This window comes from Panthera pardus, unplaced genomic scaffold, assembly GCF_024362965.1.
Source record: "Panthera pardus isolate Hobbes unplaced genomic scaffold, ASM2436296v1 HiC_scaffold_22, whole genome shotgun sequence".
Taxonomy (NCBI): Eukaryota; Metazoa; Chordata; class Mammalia; order Carnivora; family Felidae; genus Panthera; species Panthera pardus.
Window position 1 is genome coordinate 70787739 of NW_026526788.1, and position 18345 is coordinate 70806083.

General features: G+C 45.2%; 1 protein-coding gene across 29 annotated transcripts in view; it reads right to left on the reverse strand.

Moving 5' to 3' along the window:
* ABLIM1 (actin binding LIM protein 1) overlaps positions 1–18345 on the reverse strand; it is a 293132-nt gene that overhangs the window by 171470 nt on the left and 103317 nt on the right. For 4 of the 29 annotated variants that reach the window (XR_008424940.1, XR_008424943.1, XR_008424942.1 and 1 more), the window contains exon 1: positions 13194–13480. The exons of 3 other annotated variants lie outside the window; for them this stretch is intronic. Coding sequence is in view for 4 of the 26 variants with exons in the window: in XM_053909940.1 (XP_053765915.1) it covers positions 13194–13437 (244 nt within the window). In the remaining 22 variants the exon portion in view is untranslated. Of the gene's footprint in view, positions 1–13193; positions 13489–18345 lie in introns of those variants that run through there. 22 more of the 29 variants (XR_008424953.1, XR_008424954.1, XR_008424946.1 and 19 more) reach the window with 13 other exon arrangements.

Genomic DNA, 18345 nt, shown 5'->3' on the forward strand with positions numbered 1-18345 from the left:
GGATATAAATGATAAGAACTATGGGAAAAAATCAAGACTAGGGGATAACGTGTTGGGGAAAGGAATTGGGGTTCCGAGCGGGTACCCCAAAAGTACCATTTGAATAAGCTGACGTAGGTAGGAGCGTAAGCAAAGTGTCATCTGAGGAAAGAGCATCTCAGACAGAGTGAACGATAAGCCCAAAGGCCATAAGGTCGAGCTCACCTGGTATGTTCAAGGCACTGAGGAGGCCAGCGAGGCTGGAGGCAGGGACCTTGCAAGGAACTTGGGCTTTAAATGTGAGTGAGGTGGAAAGACCTGGAGGGTCTGGGCAGAGAAAGTTGTACTGTCGACTGGTCATTTCCTGGCCAGGATGCTCCCGGCTTCTGTGTGGTAACCAGAGTAAAGCAGAGTGGGCACAGATGTAGAATGTCGAATTTGTGCGTGAGATTAAAAAAAGAGCTTAAGAATGAGAGGGTGATACGATACAATGAGATGAAGGAAAAGATTATAGAAATAAGGAATGAAAACTGAGGACCGAGAGAGTATCAATAGCAATGAATGAAACACTAAAGAACAGAACAGACACTGATAAAATATCTAATTCCTAGCCTAGGAAAAAGCTTGAAACGATCTCAATGGATGCAGAACAAAGCATCTAAAACCAAGAGAGAAAACCAATAGATGTTCGAAATAAAAGAAGACTTAAAAAGGAAACCAAAACTTTATGTCCTAGATGTGCACGTAAGAAGCAGAGGCTATATTCAAAGATGAACCCACCAGGACCTCCTAGAAATGAAAATAGGTATGAAATTGCAGATTTAAAGAGTATAGACATAATATTTTGGCAAAATTTGATACAGAATGCGACCTCCAAGTCCTAGCCCAAGCTTCTGAACTTCCAAGGGTATCATTCTCCATTTATCCAGGCAGAAAGAAACCTATAGGAAGAGAAAAGGTTGGGCTCACCTCAGATGTGTCAACGGCAACAGGGATGTGTCGAAGACCAGGGGGCAATACCTGGAAATCTTGAAGAAAGAAGGTGTGTATCCCAAGTACCTTCCACGCAGCCAAAATGTTCAGACAGAAAGGCAATGGGTAAAACCATCACAGACACAGAGGCGCTCAGGAGATACAACACCACACAACCTTCTTGAGCAAACAGCTTGACCACAACACCTAGCCAATTGAGAGATGAGTCCAAATAAACTCAGGGGTGCAGGTATTGTAGTAAAAGGACTGGCAGTGAGAAGGAAGTTCTAAGGGAGGTGACAAGGGCGCCCAGGTGGTTCAGTCGGTTGAGCATCTGTCCGACCTCAGCTCAGGTCATGATCTTCTGCTTCGTGGGTTCCAACCCCGCGTCGGCGGGCTTTGCGCTGACAGCTCAGAGCCTGGAGCCTGCTTCGGATTCTGTGCCTCCAACTCTCTCTGCCCCTCCCCACTTGCTCTGTCTCTCTCTCTCAAAAATAAATAAATGTTTAAAAAGAAAAAGAAAAGAAAAGAGAGATGGCATGCCTTTTTCCTTTTTACTGATTTCCCCCCCCCCAGATTATTAGCCCAAGAACCGAAATTATTGCTAATTTCTTTATATCTAGGATATCCATAGCATCTTTCCTCCAGAAAGATGACAAAGGATAGCCACGTGGGGGTTTTATTTTATCTTTCTAGTTATTTAGCCTACAAATTCATGAAAATGCCATGAAATTCCTCATGACAAGACTTTCATTTGTCAACATATGTCTAGGTGTAATGCTATGCCTTGGGGGACCTTGTCCCATCCATTCCCCTTCTGTTCCCATTCTCCCCCTCTTTTGAATAGGCACTGAGCCTTATGACTTCTCACCTTGGCCATGGCTGACTGGGTTATTAGTAGACTCTGGATGGGCAGGGGCGGGGGAGGGGAGTGGGATTGGGAAACCCATATACCAGCCGGCCAAACACTTACAATTTATATTCTGTCTGGAAAAAGATGAGCCGGGGGACACCCGGGTGGCTCAGCTGGTTAAGCATCCGACTCTTGATTTCAGCTCAGGTCATGATCTCACAGATCTATGCTCAGCCTGGAGCCTGCTTTGGAGTCTCTCTCTCTGCCCCTCCCCCACTCACACATGCACTCTCTCGCTCTCTCAAAATAAATAAAGCTTAAAAAAAAAAGAAAAGAAAAGAAAAAGATGAGCTGGGCTAACTGGGTTTTCACTCTTGGGAATCTGAACTAAGAGATATATAGAAAAGTTCCAATTAGAGGTGGGTACTTGCATTGAAAGGTCAAGTGAGGCCAGGCCAAGGGTACACATCGCAGAACCATGCGAATACCAAAATTCTGAGGGGTAGAACATCAGAGGAAGCCGACTGGAAGGGAGGAGAAAAGGACATTTCCCAAAACTCAGCTGCCGGTCCTGGAGGGGACTGGAACTTTATACTTCTGAGACCTGGCTGTTCAGCTTTCCCGGGTTCCTATGAAACTTCTTTCTGTTCTTAGACATATACATTCTCTCCTTTTTTGTTTTGCTCATTTCTCTTTGGCATTCACTTCTACAATTCAAACCCAGTTACTAGAAACATCTCAGTGATTTAATGCCCCTGGAAGCAGCTTTCAACAGATGACACATGGGGATAGTCAGCGGGACTGTCTCTGAGGTACGTTCTGCACTTATCTCCCCAAGTTCCCAAGTAGTTCAGCTTTGGCTGCCCACACTGGTTAGTAGTTTGATAATTCACCTTTTATTACCTTTACTCCCCTACAAGTGTTTCCTGAGATCACCTTCTTTTTTTTTTAATGCTTATTTATTTACTGTATGTATATATATATATATATATATATATATATATATATATATAGAGAGAGAGAGAGAGAGAGAGAGAGAGAGAGAGAGAGAGAGGTGGGGAGAGGGAACATGAAGGGGGGTGAAAGGACAGAGAGCGAGGGAAACAGAATTCCAAGCAGGGCTCATGACTGATGCAGGGCTCAAACTCATGAACCATGAGATCATGACCTGAGCCAAAATCAGGAGTCAGACACTTAACTGACTGAGCCACCCAGGCGCCCCTCTTGGGATCACCTTCTAAATAGATAACTTGTCCTCAAATTCTTGTCGCAGGGTCTGCTTTTAGTGGAGTTCAAAACAAAAGAGAATTTAAGTTATCCATTTCATCTTTTATGGTTAATGAAAAAAAATTGTCTCGATCCTCTGATCATTTTCAACTAGTCCTTCACTTTAAATCAGAGACAACTTCTAAATAAAACAATACCCTGAAGTAACCAGATATGCCCATCAGGCAGAACATATTTTTTTTTTCTTAAGAGAATCAATGATGAATTGGGTCATTTTGTTGTACAGACAATGGAATTTGTATGCCCACACACTGTGCTAATGCGTCTCTTCCTTTAAAATATGTAAATGAACCTACTCGGATGAACTCTGGTAACAACTGCCTCATAAACAAATATGACCCCAAATTTCCGTTAAGCCTGCAATTGTGTTGTAGGGGGAAGGATGTGATTTATAACCTTTATCAAGTTCTACAGAAATGAGTCATTTCATAATGATGTCCTATTATATTTACATATATCCATGAGCTCTCTTTAAAAATTTCTAAACAGCTGCACATTTCTACAATCCAACCAAAGTTTGTGCTAGTATTATATGCCATGTGTCAAGTTGGCTGTGTTTCTGAAAGAGGTATACAAAGTCGTTTTATTCCCTTCCTCCCTTCTCACTGCTCCCCAGCTAGACAGAAAACACTGCGTATATACTGGATTTCTTAGGGTTTGAGAAGACTAGAAGGGAGGACAGGAAGAGAAACATTTAGAACTTAAATTCTTCTTGCTTTTGGATCTGGATTACACAATATAGCTTTTCCCTTCCTAAATAAAATATACTAAGAGTGCTGAACATTTACCAGTATGCTTCACTGGCTATTGCATTTGTACCCAGAAAAAAAGCAGTAAGCCTCACGAGTAGCATTAAAGCATAGCATCCTGCGATTGAAAGCAAAGCGAGCAAAAATTGGGGAATACTGAGGAGAAATAAGTTAGAGTTGACTTATTAATTATGCTAACAAATATTTACTGAGCATCTGTAATATGCGTAACATCACCTCTGAGGGACTGAAAGAGGCTACAGATCAAGGATGCCTAGATTAAGCCCTCAGTGAGCTCACATTCTACTAGGCAAATAGCACAAGGACATAAATAACTCTAAAAAGAGGTTAGCAAGGGGTTGGAATCAGAAAGACTGAGAAAATCCTACAAATGCCGCATTGAGCTCAACATCTCACCAGCTGCTACACACAGAAAATCAATTAGACCACTCCCGGTACCTAGATAAAGAAGCTAACCAAAAATGTGTTGGAACCAGCTGCTTACATCCTCTTGAAACTCTTAAAATAGACCAACTGAACCATGATCTATGCTAGATCACGTTCAGCCGATAGTATTACTAAACAAATTAACAGCACCTAGTATTTCTCTCAAGGATAATACTGGACCCGTTGATGACCTCAACAATTAGGCAGTTATTTATTAAGCAGCCTGTACCTCTGCAGTAGCTGGCGACCAAGTGATTTACAGAGATTGACTGTACCCTTCAAGGACAAGTCTGGCCCGAGGAAAAGATAACAGATGAATGTACCCAGCTACATACTAGAATCACATGATAGCACTTCAGGGAAAATGGTGATAGGAAACAGAACTGGGAATTGTCCCACAAGAGGAGCAAATGTTAAACGCCCTGGAATATTCTGGTGATGTCAAAAATGACCTTAGAAAATGATCTGGGTTGTGATGGACAGAAAGGGAGGAGGAAGGGCTGGCAGTGGCCCCAAGTACTTGGCGTTTCTTCCCAAGCTTATCTTTTTCCCATAGGGACTCATTCTATGTCATGAGAATTCTCGCTCTCTGCTTGGCCGTACGCAGACCTTTGTGAGCTGGATTTTTCTGGGCACCGTGAGTCAGACCATCTCTGACGTCCTCTGATCCATTTCAGTTGCTATCTATGGCTACAGAACTTAGATGAGGAAAGCTCTCTACTCTAAACAGCAACCAAACAAAACTTGGGGGCACCTGCAGAATAAAGAAACCAGAGAATTAATGTCTCAGAGCAAAGATCCTACCTACCTGTGCGTCATGTGTCTGCAGACCCTTAAGTGGTAGGGATATAAGGGGTTTTGAAGGTCAAGACATGGGACGTAAACAGACATGAATGTCCATATGAGATTTTTTTATTGTAGTGAAAACTGGTTATTCCACTTTTGGGGAAGAGCTTTGACTTCATTTAGAATTGTATTAAGTGGAATGTTAATGCAAAACAGTGCAGTCACTGGGGAAAGTGGTTTGACAGGTCCTCAAAAAGTTAAACATAGAGTGACCATATGACCCAACAATCCCACTATTAGGGACATACCCAAGAGAATTGAAAGCATATGTCCAGGGGTGCCTGGGTGGCTCAATTAAGCATCCAACTCTTGGTTTTGGCCTAGATCATGATCTCACAGTTTGTGGGTTCGAGCCCCACGTGAGGCTACTTGCTGACAGTGCAGAGCCTGCTTGGGATTCTCTCTCTACCTCTCTCTGTCCCTCCCCCACTCACACGTGTGTGTGTGTGTGTGTGTGTGTGTGTGTGTGTGTGTGTACGTGCTCTCTGCCTCAAAATAAATATTAAAAAAAAAAAAAGAAAACATATGTCCATATAAAAACTTGTACTTATGTGTTCACAGCAGATTCATAATACCCAAAAAACAGAAACTCAAATGTCCATCATCTGATAAATACATAAGCAAAATGTATATCCATACAATGAAATATTATTTGGCCACAAAAAGGAATGAAGTACTGACACCTGCCACACCATGGATCAACCGTGGACACATGATGCTGAGTGAAAGAAGCCAGACACAGGAGGCCACATGTTGTGTGACTCCAATTATATGAAATTCCAGAAGAGGCAAGTCCACAGAGACAGAAAGTAGATCGGTAACCGCCGGGGTCTGGAGAGTGCTGACAACAGGGTGTGACTGCTAATGGATGTAGAGTTGTTTTAGGGGTGATAAAAATGTCCTGGGATTAGGCAGGAGTAATGGTTACACAACGCCCCGAATATCCTAAACAAGCCACAGAATTGTCCGTGTTAAAATGGTCTGTTTTCATGGCGTGCGAATTATACCCGAATTTTTAAAATGTATGAAATGTACTAAGCACTGTGTTACACGCTGGAAAAATGAGGCCATGTTCCTGCCTATAAGAGCCTTACTACCTGGTAGGGAGAGACACGTACACACATAACCATCTGCGAATGAGCACCTGTGTGGTACAGGAAGTGCCCCCAAAGAGGGGAGGTCTTATATGACAGACCTGGGAAAGTCGTTTCACTTCTCTGAGCCTCAATCTCCCAGGCCCTTAAGAGGGTGTTGATATCAGAGTTTTATTTCTACCTGTAAGAGGCACCTGGGTGGCTCAATCGGTTAAGCGTCTGACTCTTGATTTCAGCTCAGGTCATGATCCCAGGGTCGTGGGTTTTGGGCCCTGTGACTGGCTTCACGCTGAGTGTGAACCTGTTTAAAATCCTCTCTCTCTCTCTCTCTCTCTCTCTCTCTCTTCCCCCCCCACCCTCGGTCCCCCCACTCTTGTGCCCATGCTCACTCTCTCTCTCTCAAAAAAAAAAAAAAGCATCTAGAATTCTAAGGCACACCAGAGTCCATCTAGAATTCTAACATATTTAAATTTGAAGGTCCCATGAATTCTGATTTTGCAAAGGATTCCTCTACTGCATTCTGTGTGGTGTCTTCCCAAGGCTGACAAAGGAGGCCTCGCTCTCCTGGCTATCTCTGCATCCTAACAGCACGCAACTATGCTACCTTCGCGCTGGCAGCCTTCATCATGCATTCCAAGGACAGAGTCACTCCTGGGTTGTCTACCTGTCTACTCTAATGAATAACACATCATCTCCCATTGCTTTCCCATTGGCAGCCTTCGTCTTGCATCCCGGGGCCATTCCAGACTCATGTCTGACTCACTAAGTTAGCAGGAGTCTATAATCCTAAGCACTGGGCTATACCCCACAATCATTAGGATCGAATGATGCTAACTCAGGGGTTTCTGTGAAGGTAGGCCACTCTGAGTAAGAACCTTTTTTAAAAGTTTTTTAAAGCCAGGATGAAAACAAATTTTTTTAAAGTCAGTATAAAAACAATGCCAGACAATAAATTTAAACAGACTGCCTTATCCTCTGACTTTAAATAAGATTCATTTTTAAGTACATATAATTAAAATTAATGGAGCATTTCAGCATATTTAGTGACTCAAGGAAGTAAATTAGATGAGAACATCTCCTGTGAAAATAGTTACTTGTCCACATTCCTGAACGTGAATGAATGAATGAATGAATGACAAAGAAACAAAAAACAAAAAGGCTGGACCAAGCAGGGTCAGGCAGGGTAACTAAGTGAAAGATGTCCTCGATTTTTTTTCTTAGCACTTTCATACTACTGAGATGTTTCCCTTCTGTTCGTATTTTGGGTATATCTTTTCTATTTTCCAGCTCAAATCCTATGTCCTCTTGCCCAGGCCACCCCAGGCCTGAGTTACTTTTCCTTCCTTTGACAACGAGTAGTATTTATTACCTTGCCATTTATTTGGCTTCTCACACTTTTGGGGTTGAGAGACACAGAAAAGGGGGCAACACTGATTGAGAACCTGCTGGTATATTTTCTTCTTCTATGTTTATATTTTCTTTTAGTCTTCATAATATTACCGTAATGTAGGCAGGATCATCACATTTGCCACGTGATAAAGCCAAGGCTCAGAGATGTTAAATAACATATGGTCGCACATCTCATGAGGAGCAGTGCTGGACTTTGAACTTGGCCGGGCAGTCTGACCCCACAGCCCGGCATTCGCAGCCACTGCACCACGGAGCCTCACCCAACCTCAGCTACTTGAAGGCAAGGAGACAATTTTATGCCCCTTGTGTTCGAACGCAGTGATCTGATTTCGGCAAACGTTCATTCATTCGTTTACTTGTACACTTACGGACTCTTCCATGCCAGGTACTATAATAAAATAAAAATATGAATGTGGATCTCTCCCCACCCTCGGTGAGGAACTCACAACGCATTAGAAGAGAGGCTTGTAAATAGGCAACGCTAGCAGAAATCCACACAAGATGCCATGGAAGCACAGAGGGCGATGAGGCCAGAAGGAAGACAAACCTGCCCAGAGGAGGAAAAGCTTAAGCCCAATCTTGCTGGAGATTCCGAGGTACCAGGAAAGTTACGCCAGGCAGCAGAGCAGCACGTGCAGAGAGAAGCCGACGGGGAAAGGGGCCTTCAAACATCTGTGACAAGGATGTCTGATGTGGGCGTTTGGGCGTTAATGGTTGGACACGAAAGAAAGGCAGGGCCTGACCGTCAAGAGCTTAAAACTATGATTCTGGGAAACAGAATCAAACTAATGCAATAGGAAGCCTTGGGAGGCTAACAGGGGTCATTGAGAACTGTAGATCAAAGAAAGCTTTACCATACAGTAAAGACTGGAAATCTCCAGTCTCCTTCGGTGCCTTCCCGAGACAGAAGAAACTGTCCACCATCCATCATTTCCTTCTCCAAAAGAATAAAAGTCAAAGTAAGCCTGCTGTTGTAAGGGAACCACATCCCATCATCAAACTGGACGTGGCCCTGGTGGCCCGGGGTGGAGAGGAATTGAGGCCAGCTCCTGGAGAGCACCAGATTCCTGTTAGTATTTTGTGTTCAGGACAGCCCCTTGTCAAAGCCGCCAGACAGGAGAGCAGGGCTGAAGGGAGGAAGGAGATGTGCTTTCTTGCAGTATGTCTCGGGATACATTTTTTTCATGGCCAGGTCGAACACTTCTCCCAAATTGAAGGGAGGGTCTTTACAAATGAGTCTGAGGTTTGCAAAGTATTTAAAAAAAACCATTTTCCCAACATGGTGCCTCAGTATCACCAGGAAGATACAACTGAAAAGCTCTATAGAGTCTCGAGGGATATCTCTTTGAACTAGACAACAAAGTCCCTCAATACCTAAGCCCTTCCCCTGGCCATTTGACATACATGTCTGACCTATGGGGTTGGGATTAGTGACAGTAAATGGAGTGAGAAAGGGACACAAAAAGAAATGTTACAGAATCATAGTATTCTATGTCATGGTCAGTTTGAAAACAGGTTGATATCACTTTAAGAAACAAGAGTGTGCAAACACCCAGGAGGTTCTCTCAGTCATGTGAGTGTTTGAGTCTTGGGGAGACCATCCCAAGTGAAGACAGCCCCTAGGGCTCTAGTAAACATAATGAGGAGAACACAGCAGGTGCTTGAACCAAAGCAAAAACACCTTTCTATCTTCAGGGATACGAATTATTTTTCTGGGGAGAGGACTGCCAAGTCTACTTCGGTCCCTGGTCTCCAGTCCAGAACATTCTGCTTTGGGATTTGGACTCAGCTGACAACATAATCACTGAACCCTTTCCAGATATCCTTAGGGCTTTTGAAAACAGTGCCAGTCTCTTCCTGTTTGTCAAGAAGATACTTGCCCTAAATATGCTCCTTCGTTTTTACCAGACGCGGTAGCTCAGAGAGACAGAAAGAAACACAGGTTTGGGGCGCCCGGGGGGCTCAGTTGGTTGAGCGTCCGACTTCGGCTCAGGTCATGATCTCGCCGTGTGTTCGTGAGTTCGAGCCCTGTGTCGGGCCCTGTGCTGACAGCTCGGAGCCGGGAGCCTGCTTCAGAGTCTGTGTCTCCCTCTCTCTGCCCCTCCCCCCCTTGCGCTCTGTCTCTTTCTCTGTGTCTCTCAAAAATAAATAATAGTTTAGCACCAGACAACAACAGGATGCTGTAGCACCTTGAGGTCTTTCTGGCAGCTGCAGGAGGCCTTTGCCAAATACCCCGAGCATCCTGCCGGGAGCTGCCTGCTTCAGAGCACTTGGCTTTGCTAATACTGCTAATACATGGCTGCGGGAGGGGGCACTTCCTCCAAGCACCTGTCCTAGACGGGATATTCTGAGCACACATGGTGGCTTCTTGGGAATCTCACCTCCTGTACTGCCCTGGGCCCCACCAGCACGAAGTCTGGGCCTTTATTCCTTCACAGCAGTGGAAGACAAACAATAGCAATTATTTTTTAAATAATAAACTATTTTATCGTATTATTATCGTAGCTAAAATTTAGTGGATGCTTGTATGCGCCACACAGCTGGGAGATGCATGTGCTCATTGAATCCCCATAATCAACATTGCCCTTAGACCTGGCTCCTGGTCCCAAACCTCACCTCCCTCAAAAATGTCTAAGTCCCCATCTGGTGCCTGGGATCAGCTAGGGCCAGCAGTGATGTCCGGGTGGGGCATCCCAGCCTGCTCTGCTCTTTGGAGGTCTCGCTGATGATCCTCTGTCTCTACCATGCTGTGCAAGGGGGGGCGAGGGGGGAGGGGGGGGAGGGGGAGAGGTTGACCAGATGCCCTGGGGGCATCTGGAGGAGCTCCCGGAGGAGCTCTAGGACTCCTGTCAATGGGATTCTCATAGGGGCCTGGAGCTGACTTGATTCCAGGAAGGGATTTTGATGAGTGATCACTCCTTCAGGCTGGCATGATATTACTTTCCCATGATTGAACAAGATCAGGCTGTTGACACATTGATTTGCGGTGACTCAGAGTGTTCATGTACACAGGGGCTCCACAAAACACTATTTGCCCAGGGACTCATACACCCTAGAGGTGGACCTACTCACAGCATTCAGAAGGTATGCATTCTTCCTTCTAAAATAGAGAAACTGTGACTTAGAGACACGAATTTCCCCAAATAACACATTTAGTAAGTTGAAGAGCTGGGATTGAAATTCTGGAAGGTCCAACTCCAAAGCCACACACTAAACCGATCCCCCAGATTTCCTTATCTGCCTTCACTAAGATATGGATATCCCAATGATGGTTATTCTTTCCTCTACCCAGGGCTCTCTCTGATACGGTTTGTTCTCTTGTTCCCATGTCATCGAACCTACTGACAAGCAATTGTCCAGCACGCTCTCACTCAGCCACAGTTTACTGGTCTCCCCTTGACTTCCTGCCTTCTCCCACCAGCAGACCTTATCTCTTTCATGGGCATCAACAGCTCATTCCAAAATTCCGATTCCAATCTCTTTCAGGGGAGGCATTCAGTAGAAGCGCCAAACAACGTTCACAATAAAGTATTAGCTCCGAGAGAAACCTACATGTTTAGTTTTTATCCTTGGCTGTGGAATAGACTGGGTTTTTCCCTCAGTAAAGGGATTTGGGCGTCTGCCAGCGTGGAGGTGTGATATCTTGCAGTTCAGGGCACCTCTCTCAGCCTGAACTGCAAGAGGTGTGGTCCGCTGGTTCTGAATAAAGTCCTTCTAGGGTAGCTAATGAGGTGGCTGGGAGCAGAGGTCATGGTTTCTCCACCCCCACTTAGGCTCCCCTGAAAAGGATGAAGTGGAGAATGAGAGAACCAAGGAACCATCCCGTCAGCATCTGTCAGGTCCCCACACGGTCCTGCCTTAGCGCTGATCTGCTGGCCACTCCTCCCCGTCCCAGCCAACACTCAGTATAGCCACAGTGAAATGTCACTGCATCCCCACTAGGATGGGTAGAATCACAAGTCAGATAATTACAAGTGCTGGCAAGGATGGGGAGAAGTTGCAGCCATCATATGCTGCCGGTAAGAATGTAAAGTGGTGTAGCTGCTTTGGAAAACAGCCCGGAAGTTCCTCAGAAGGCTAAACATGGTTATCACGGGACCCACGCATCTCCCTCCTGTCTATACACCCAAGAGAAATGAAAACATACGTCCACACAAAAACTTGTACACGAGTGTTCATAGCGGCATTATTCACAAAAATTATGTGAATATGAATTCACATAATTCACAAAATTATTCCACCATTTCCAGCCAAAATGGTGGAAACCACCAGATGTCCATCAACTGATGAATGGATAAATCAAATGTGGCTTAACCGTGCAGTGCAATAATATTTAGCCACCACTATTGGCACAAAGCAGTGATATATGACACAACATGGATGGGTCTTGAAAACATGCTGAGTGAAAGAAGTCAGGCACAAAAGACCACATGTCATATGGTTCCACTCATACAAAATGTCCAGAATAGGGAAATCTATAGAGACAGAAAGTAGATTACTGGTTGCCTAAGCCTAAGGGTGCGGTTGGAGACGGGAAGGTGGTGGGATAATACCGAAAGGTCCGGTGTTTCTTTCTGAGACAACACAAATATTCCAAAATTCACCGTGACGATGGTGGCACATGTCAGTGTATATCGGTGAATATACTAAAATCGTGTATACTTCAAATGGGGAAATTGCATGGTGTATGAATTGTATCTCAGAAAAGCTGTTAAAAATTAATTGTGAAAAGCAAAATAAAACACCCCAATATAGGTTGACTCACCTACCTCACCTTGCCTTAATCCAACGCTGCCTTCCTCTTAGCTGGCCAAGAATCACCAGGTATGTATTTGACTTTCTGGCTCCTTTGGCTCATGTCCCCGTGTTTGCAGGGACCATGTCTAATAGCCTTTGCCTCCCGTACTGATTCTAGCCTGATTTTGACCAGGAGCGAGCAACTAGGTCACACAATCACACATTCCAAGTGTGCAAAGTCCCTGGTGCGGAAACTCTTGCCCATAGGCTACGTCTGCCCCATCTCTGGAGGTGGACGAGTGGCCCCGTTCTAACGCGCTTCCCTGAAAAGAAGCCTCCACGCGTTCTCCAAACATTACAGATCTTTGTTTCTAAACATTGCACAAGAGGAGCACACCCTGGGCGGTAACACAACTGCGATCTCGCCTTTACATAGGTCATCCTTTCCCATGGTCGATTGGCTGCCTCGGATGTATCCTTCCGATCCATGCCTTAACATATGACAGAACAGCGTGCGTGGATAGAGAGCTTTCCTTTTCCTCACACTTCCTATTATAGACGAACGGGAGTACCAAGTTTGGAAAGAGACACCCTGGTTACTGAGATTATAAAATCATAGACAAAAATATCCTCAGAACTTAGCTCTGCAGCCGTACTTTTGTCACATTCTCCTTTCCTCCCACCCTCACCCCATCAATTATATACAAGGGATAGTGTTTCTTTTGAGGAACACACTACCGAACGGCTCTACACGGTACTTCCTTACGGAAGCCAATCATGAAACACAAAGCCGTGAGCAGAGTGGGCTCCTTCACTTACCGGGAGGATCCAAGTTGCTAATCAAGTGCTCCAGCGTGCAGTAGGCCTCGGGGTGCAGGTACAACAAGTGAGTGATGGTGGCACGCCTGTGCGCAGGCTGGGGGGTGCTGGTGACACGCACATCCTCGACAACCCGCGTCCTTCTGCACGAGCCCGTGGTGCCGGCTCTCTCGGAGGAGGACAGGCCGCTCTTCTCAGAGCTGCACAGTTTCCCCAGACACTTTAGACCGAGGAAGGAGGGCATCTTGGCACGGGTTACAAATGAGAAAATGAGGGGCGCCTGGGTGGCTCAGTCGGTTGAACGACCGACTTCGGCTCAGGTCACGATCCCACGGTTCGTGGGTTCGAGCCCCGAGTCGGGCTCTGTGCCGACAGCTCAGAGCCTGGAGCCTGCTTCCGATTCTGTGTCTCCCTCTCTCTCTGCCCCTCCCCCGCTCATGCTCTGTCTCTCTCTCTCTCTCTCAGAAATAAACAGAAAAAAAAATTAAAAAAAAAAAAAAAGAAAATGGACACCAGGAGCCCAAGAAGCTGTGCTTGCCCTTCAACTCTTCTGGCTCCTTCTTGTTTTGTTTCGTTTTGTTTTTCAAACCTCACTGCCCGGTAAGGAAGATTAGGGGAGATGGATTTAAGTGATTACCCTCAGAGCTTAGGGCTGATCAGGTATCAAAACAGTCGCCACCGGGAACTCGAACCTAGGTCAGTCTGCAACGTGAATGCATATTCAAAAACCAGAGCAAAATGCAGAGCAAGAGAAAGGACAGTTGCAATATCTAGAAGAATTCACCTGTAACTATTCCTAGTATGGTAATATCTCCTGGCATTACTGTGCCATTACCGCAGGTACTGTGAACAGTTCTAAGCATATATGCACCTCTTGTATGTAATCTAAAAATGCACGGCAGAAAAAACTCAGACAATAATTCCAGATTCTTCAGTCTTTCACATCTCACGGAAGAGAGACCTCAAGGGAGATCTTCACGTTCAACTACCGGCAAATCTAGCTCCGGGCCATAGAAAACAATCCTTTCCATTGTCTTTTTTTTTTTTTTTTTAATTTTGAGAATGAGACAGAGAGAGAGAAAGAGAGAGAGGCAAAGGGAGGGAAAGAATCTTAAGCAGCCTCCACACTCAGTCAGTGTGGAGCCTGACACAGGGCTCGATCCCACGACCCTGGGATCATGACCTGAGCTCAACCGACTTAGCCACCCCGGTGCCCCACAATCCTTTCCATCTGCTACAGTGCCATGAAAATCTTTTTGCCTTGTTCCATTAATGCAATGCTAATAATATGCTTAATGTTGCTTCTTTGGTTGCCTGCTGTTGCCGAATCTCTAGCTGAATCACATAATGGAGGCAGAATTACCATGGAGGTAGCTGTGTGTTTTCACAAAGTGACAAGCCAGCTGGGCTCTCACTCAACTGGGGTGCTGATATATAAGGGCAACCCTAGTAAGGAGCATTTGCCCTCTGACATCCACTCAGGGATGTTAAGCGCAACGTATGACAGTCTGAAACCCCACACATCAGAGTGTCATTGGGCCACTGTGTTCTAATACCATTTTCTTTTCATTAAAACCCTTACACACTCTAAACAGAACAGAATTATAGAGCTGGAAAGGCCTTCAGAGATGATCTAGTCCAGTGCTTCTCAAATGTCATTGTGCCTAAGAATCTTCTGTTGAGCTTTTGAAAAACAAACTCTGGAGCACTAGCCCAAGACCTGTGAATGAGATGCTGCAGGGGTGAGGCCCGGGAACTTTATTCCTCGAAGTTCCCCAGACTAGGGCCAGCATTCAGGAAACACTGAATCTACTTCAGCCCTTTGACTTTAAAATGAGGAAGGTAAGTCTCAGAGATGCTAAGTGACTTGCCCACGACAATACAGCCAGCCCATGGTGGATCTAGGTCTCCTGACTCCCAGGTTATGATCGTTCCTACCAGGCATCATGTCCTTCCACAAAAGCTATAGATAGATGAAGCACAGAAAGGGCACTGGTTTTTGATCTTTAATGCAAGATTTGGCAACAGAACTCAAGAACCAGAGAATCCAAATTTGCTTAGAATGACTCTAGCCCAATGGAAGGCACAGGAGGAAGGGAGGGGTAGACTCAATCCCAGAGGTCTTCCAGATTAGGACGGACTTGGGAGGGTGGAAATACGGGAACTGTCTACGATCACAGTCATTTACTGAAATTTCTGTTCTCAAACTTGGGGAATGAAACCCTAGACCAACACTGCCCCCCAGAAAATAAATCCTTCCAAGGTCTCCCTCTAAAAACAGTTTACAGAGCAGGTAAAATCATCTGTAGGTGTTCTGTTTCTTGCTTGTCTATTTCAAAATCCTTAGGATATACAATGTAAGATATTTTAGCAATGTTTCCCTAAGTGTGGTTCCTCAGCCAATTTGTTTAAAACACAGGTGTCTGATGCCCATCTCAGACCTAGGTTCTTCTAGAATGTTTCTCTAATAAACATCATAGAGTGGGAACCTCTGCCCTATACCATTAATTGCTTCTTCCTATGGTTAGTTTCCTAGAGCCCTGCTCTTTGCAAACTGAGAATCCAAGCAGCTCTATCTGTTTAGGTATGTTCACATGGCTTGTTTGTGAAGTGTGTGTGTGTGTGTGTGTGTGTGTGTGTGTGCGTGCGTGTGTGTGTGTGTTTATAGAGAGAGTCTGGATGTAGAGCCTTTAAACACAGGCTCTAGTATACATTAACAATGTACCAACATAGACTTTGGACTGAGAAGATGATTGCTTTCTTCAAATCCAGCGTCTTCCTGACCAGGCTAACGTGTAACCATGGAATACTTATTCCACGGCAAAGCTGTCGTGCCTTCTTGGTCCCTAAACTTGTCAAGCACTGCCCCCTAAAACAAATTCTATAATATGGCCTCTACCTCAACACCTATCTGTTGTATCAGCAGAACATATTTCAGGCCACCCCCTACAGTTCAAGAAGCAACTGTGTTCCAATAGATTATATGAAGGAAAGCATTGAGTTCTTCTTCAATGAAAGAACTATATGTAAGAAGCTTGATCTATTTTACGAATCTTAGATCAGGGTGGAAAGTGAGCCATATGTGGCTGATGAAAATAACAGAGGCTTGTTTGCTTTTAAATGTTTATTTATTTATTTTGAGAAAGAGAGAAAGCACAAGTGGGGGAGGGGCAGAGAGAGAGAGAGAGCGAGAGAGAGAGAGAGAGAGAGAGAGAGAGAGAGAGGATCCCAAGCAGACTCTGCACTGTCAGCACAAAGCCCGATGCAGGGTTCAATCCCATGAACCATGATATCATGACCTGAGCCTAAACCAAGAGTCAGATGCTTAACTGACTAAGCCACCCAGGCGCCCCAAGGTTTGTTTGTGTTTAAAGATAGTCTGACTACGTGTAGATGACAGGGTGGCTCCTTTCTCGGGTGGTGGAGAAGGTAAAGCTCAGATGATGGGTGGTTGGGATTCAGAGTCAGTGCTGACATTGGACACTCACGAACTAATTTCCACTCACCAGGATGTCCGGAGCTCTTAATCTAACCTCATTTACATAGTTCAGGGTAAATAACCAATAGAGGCCAAGTCTCCTATCTGTTTTTTTTTTTAAAACAAAGACCTACACATTTTTTTAAATTAAAGTATAGTTGACATACAATATTATGTTAGTTTCAGGAGTACAACATGGTGATTCAATATTTACATATATGATGAAGGAATCACAATAAATCTAGCTAACATCCATCACCATGCACAGTGGTTGCAATATTAACTATATTCCCTATGCTGTACATTGTATCCTGTCTCTTATAACTGGAAGCTCATACCTTTTAATCCTTTCCCGCCATGTTACCCAGCCCCCTGCCCCGCTCCCCTCAGCCAAGCCTCCAAACTTAAAGATATGCTGTCAGAGGTATCTGCCTGATGGCAATGCCTTCAGCCATGAGAGCACAGGATGGAGAAGATCCCTGAAGAAACATCAGTGGATCCCTTTCTTCCACTGCTGCATGAATATCAGTCTCTTGCCACAGCCCATGGAAAATTACAGTCAGAGCATTTACGAAGAGGTGCAGTGCGTTTGGGGACATTTGCTATGGTTGTATGACAAAGTATCACAGGGCGTTACACGGCAAAGCTAGTGTTAATTACAAATGCTTAACATTCGCCCAAGATTTGGGTGGCCTGCATGTCTCATTGGGTGGGACATTTCTAATTCCTCTGGTAACAGTTCCACGGCACCTGCACAAGCCCTTCTTCTAAGATAAACTATGAAAAGAAACCATTAGTGGGCAAATTCTCCCAGTGGCTTCGCCCCGCACCGAGAGGCCCTGAGCTGTCTGCGTGCTACCGTTGCTCAACCACGAGGCGGACCCCAACCTCAGAGCCAGGCGTTTTGAGGCCACACAGTGTTCAGGGGACGGATGCCTTCATTACTGCTGTTAATGCGCCAGTCACAGGTCAATTCCCGCAGCCATGTTTTTCACAAATGAACCCTGACCTTCCTTTTGCTCTGTTGTGGTTTAGGTCTTTCCCACACCCCCCCGCTCCCAGACAAATGCCTACCTCTCCCTTGAAAATATCTGCTGAGATCCACCTGCTTCTTGCTAAGAAAGACAATTTTTTAAGAGAGGAAAATCACCACCTTCTAGCGTGACTATTTAGGGGATTTCGTTCTCTAAAGGAATGGTCTGAATTGGCAGCCTGTGGCTTCATCAGTGGTAAGGGGGTTCCTTGCTTTTCAGTTTTTGTTTTGCTTTTCATCAGAAACGAGCAAACAAAAGAGCTCAGCAAGCACACTGAAAACACCTGCAGTAGCTCCCAAGAATCAGGATGATCTTTGCTGCTGGACGGAACAGAAGAAGCGGAGAAACAGCTTTACAAGTGGGAAAGGTCCCCCGAGGGGGCACAGTGGGACTTTGAGATACGCCTCGACCCACCTCTCTCTGCTACCGGCCAGCCTCAAGTTTCGTCCTTCTCTTCATCTGCATTGTCAGCCCTGGGCATCTCTTGTGCGAAGCCCACTGTTGAAGGGGTCTTACCCTTTCCTCCAAAGCAGGCTGTGATTTTCTGAGCATACTGGCCCAGGCTCCCGCCTGGGGAGGGCTCCTCTGGAAGGCCTGCTTCTTCCCTCACTCTGCAAGTGGCTGCCTCTCTTCCCGTAAT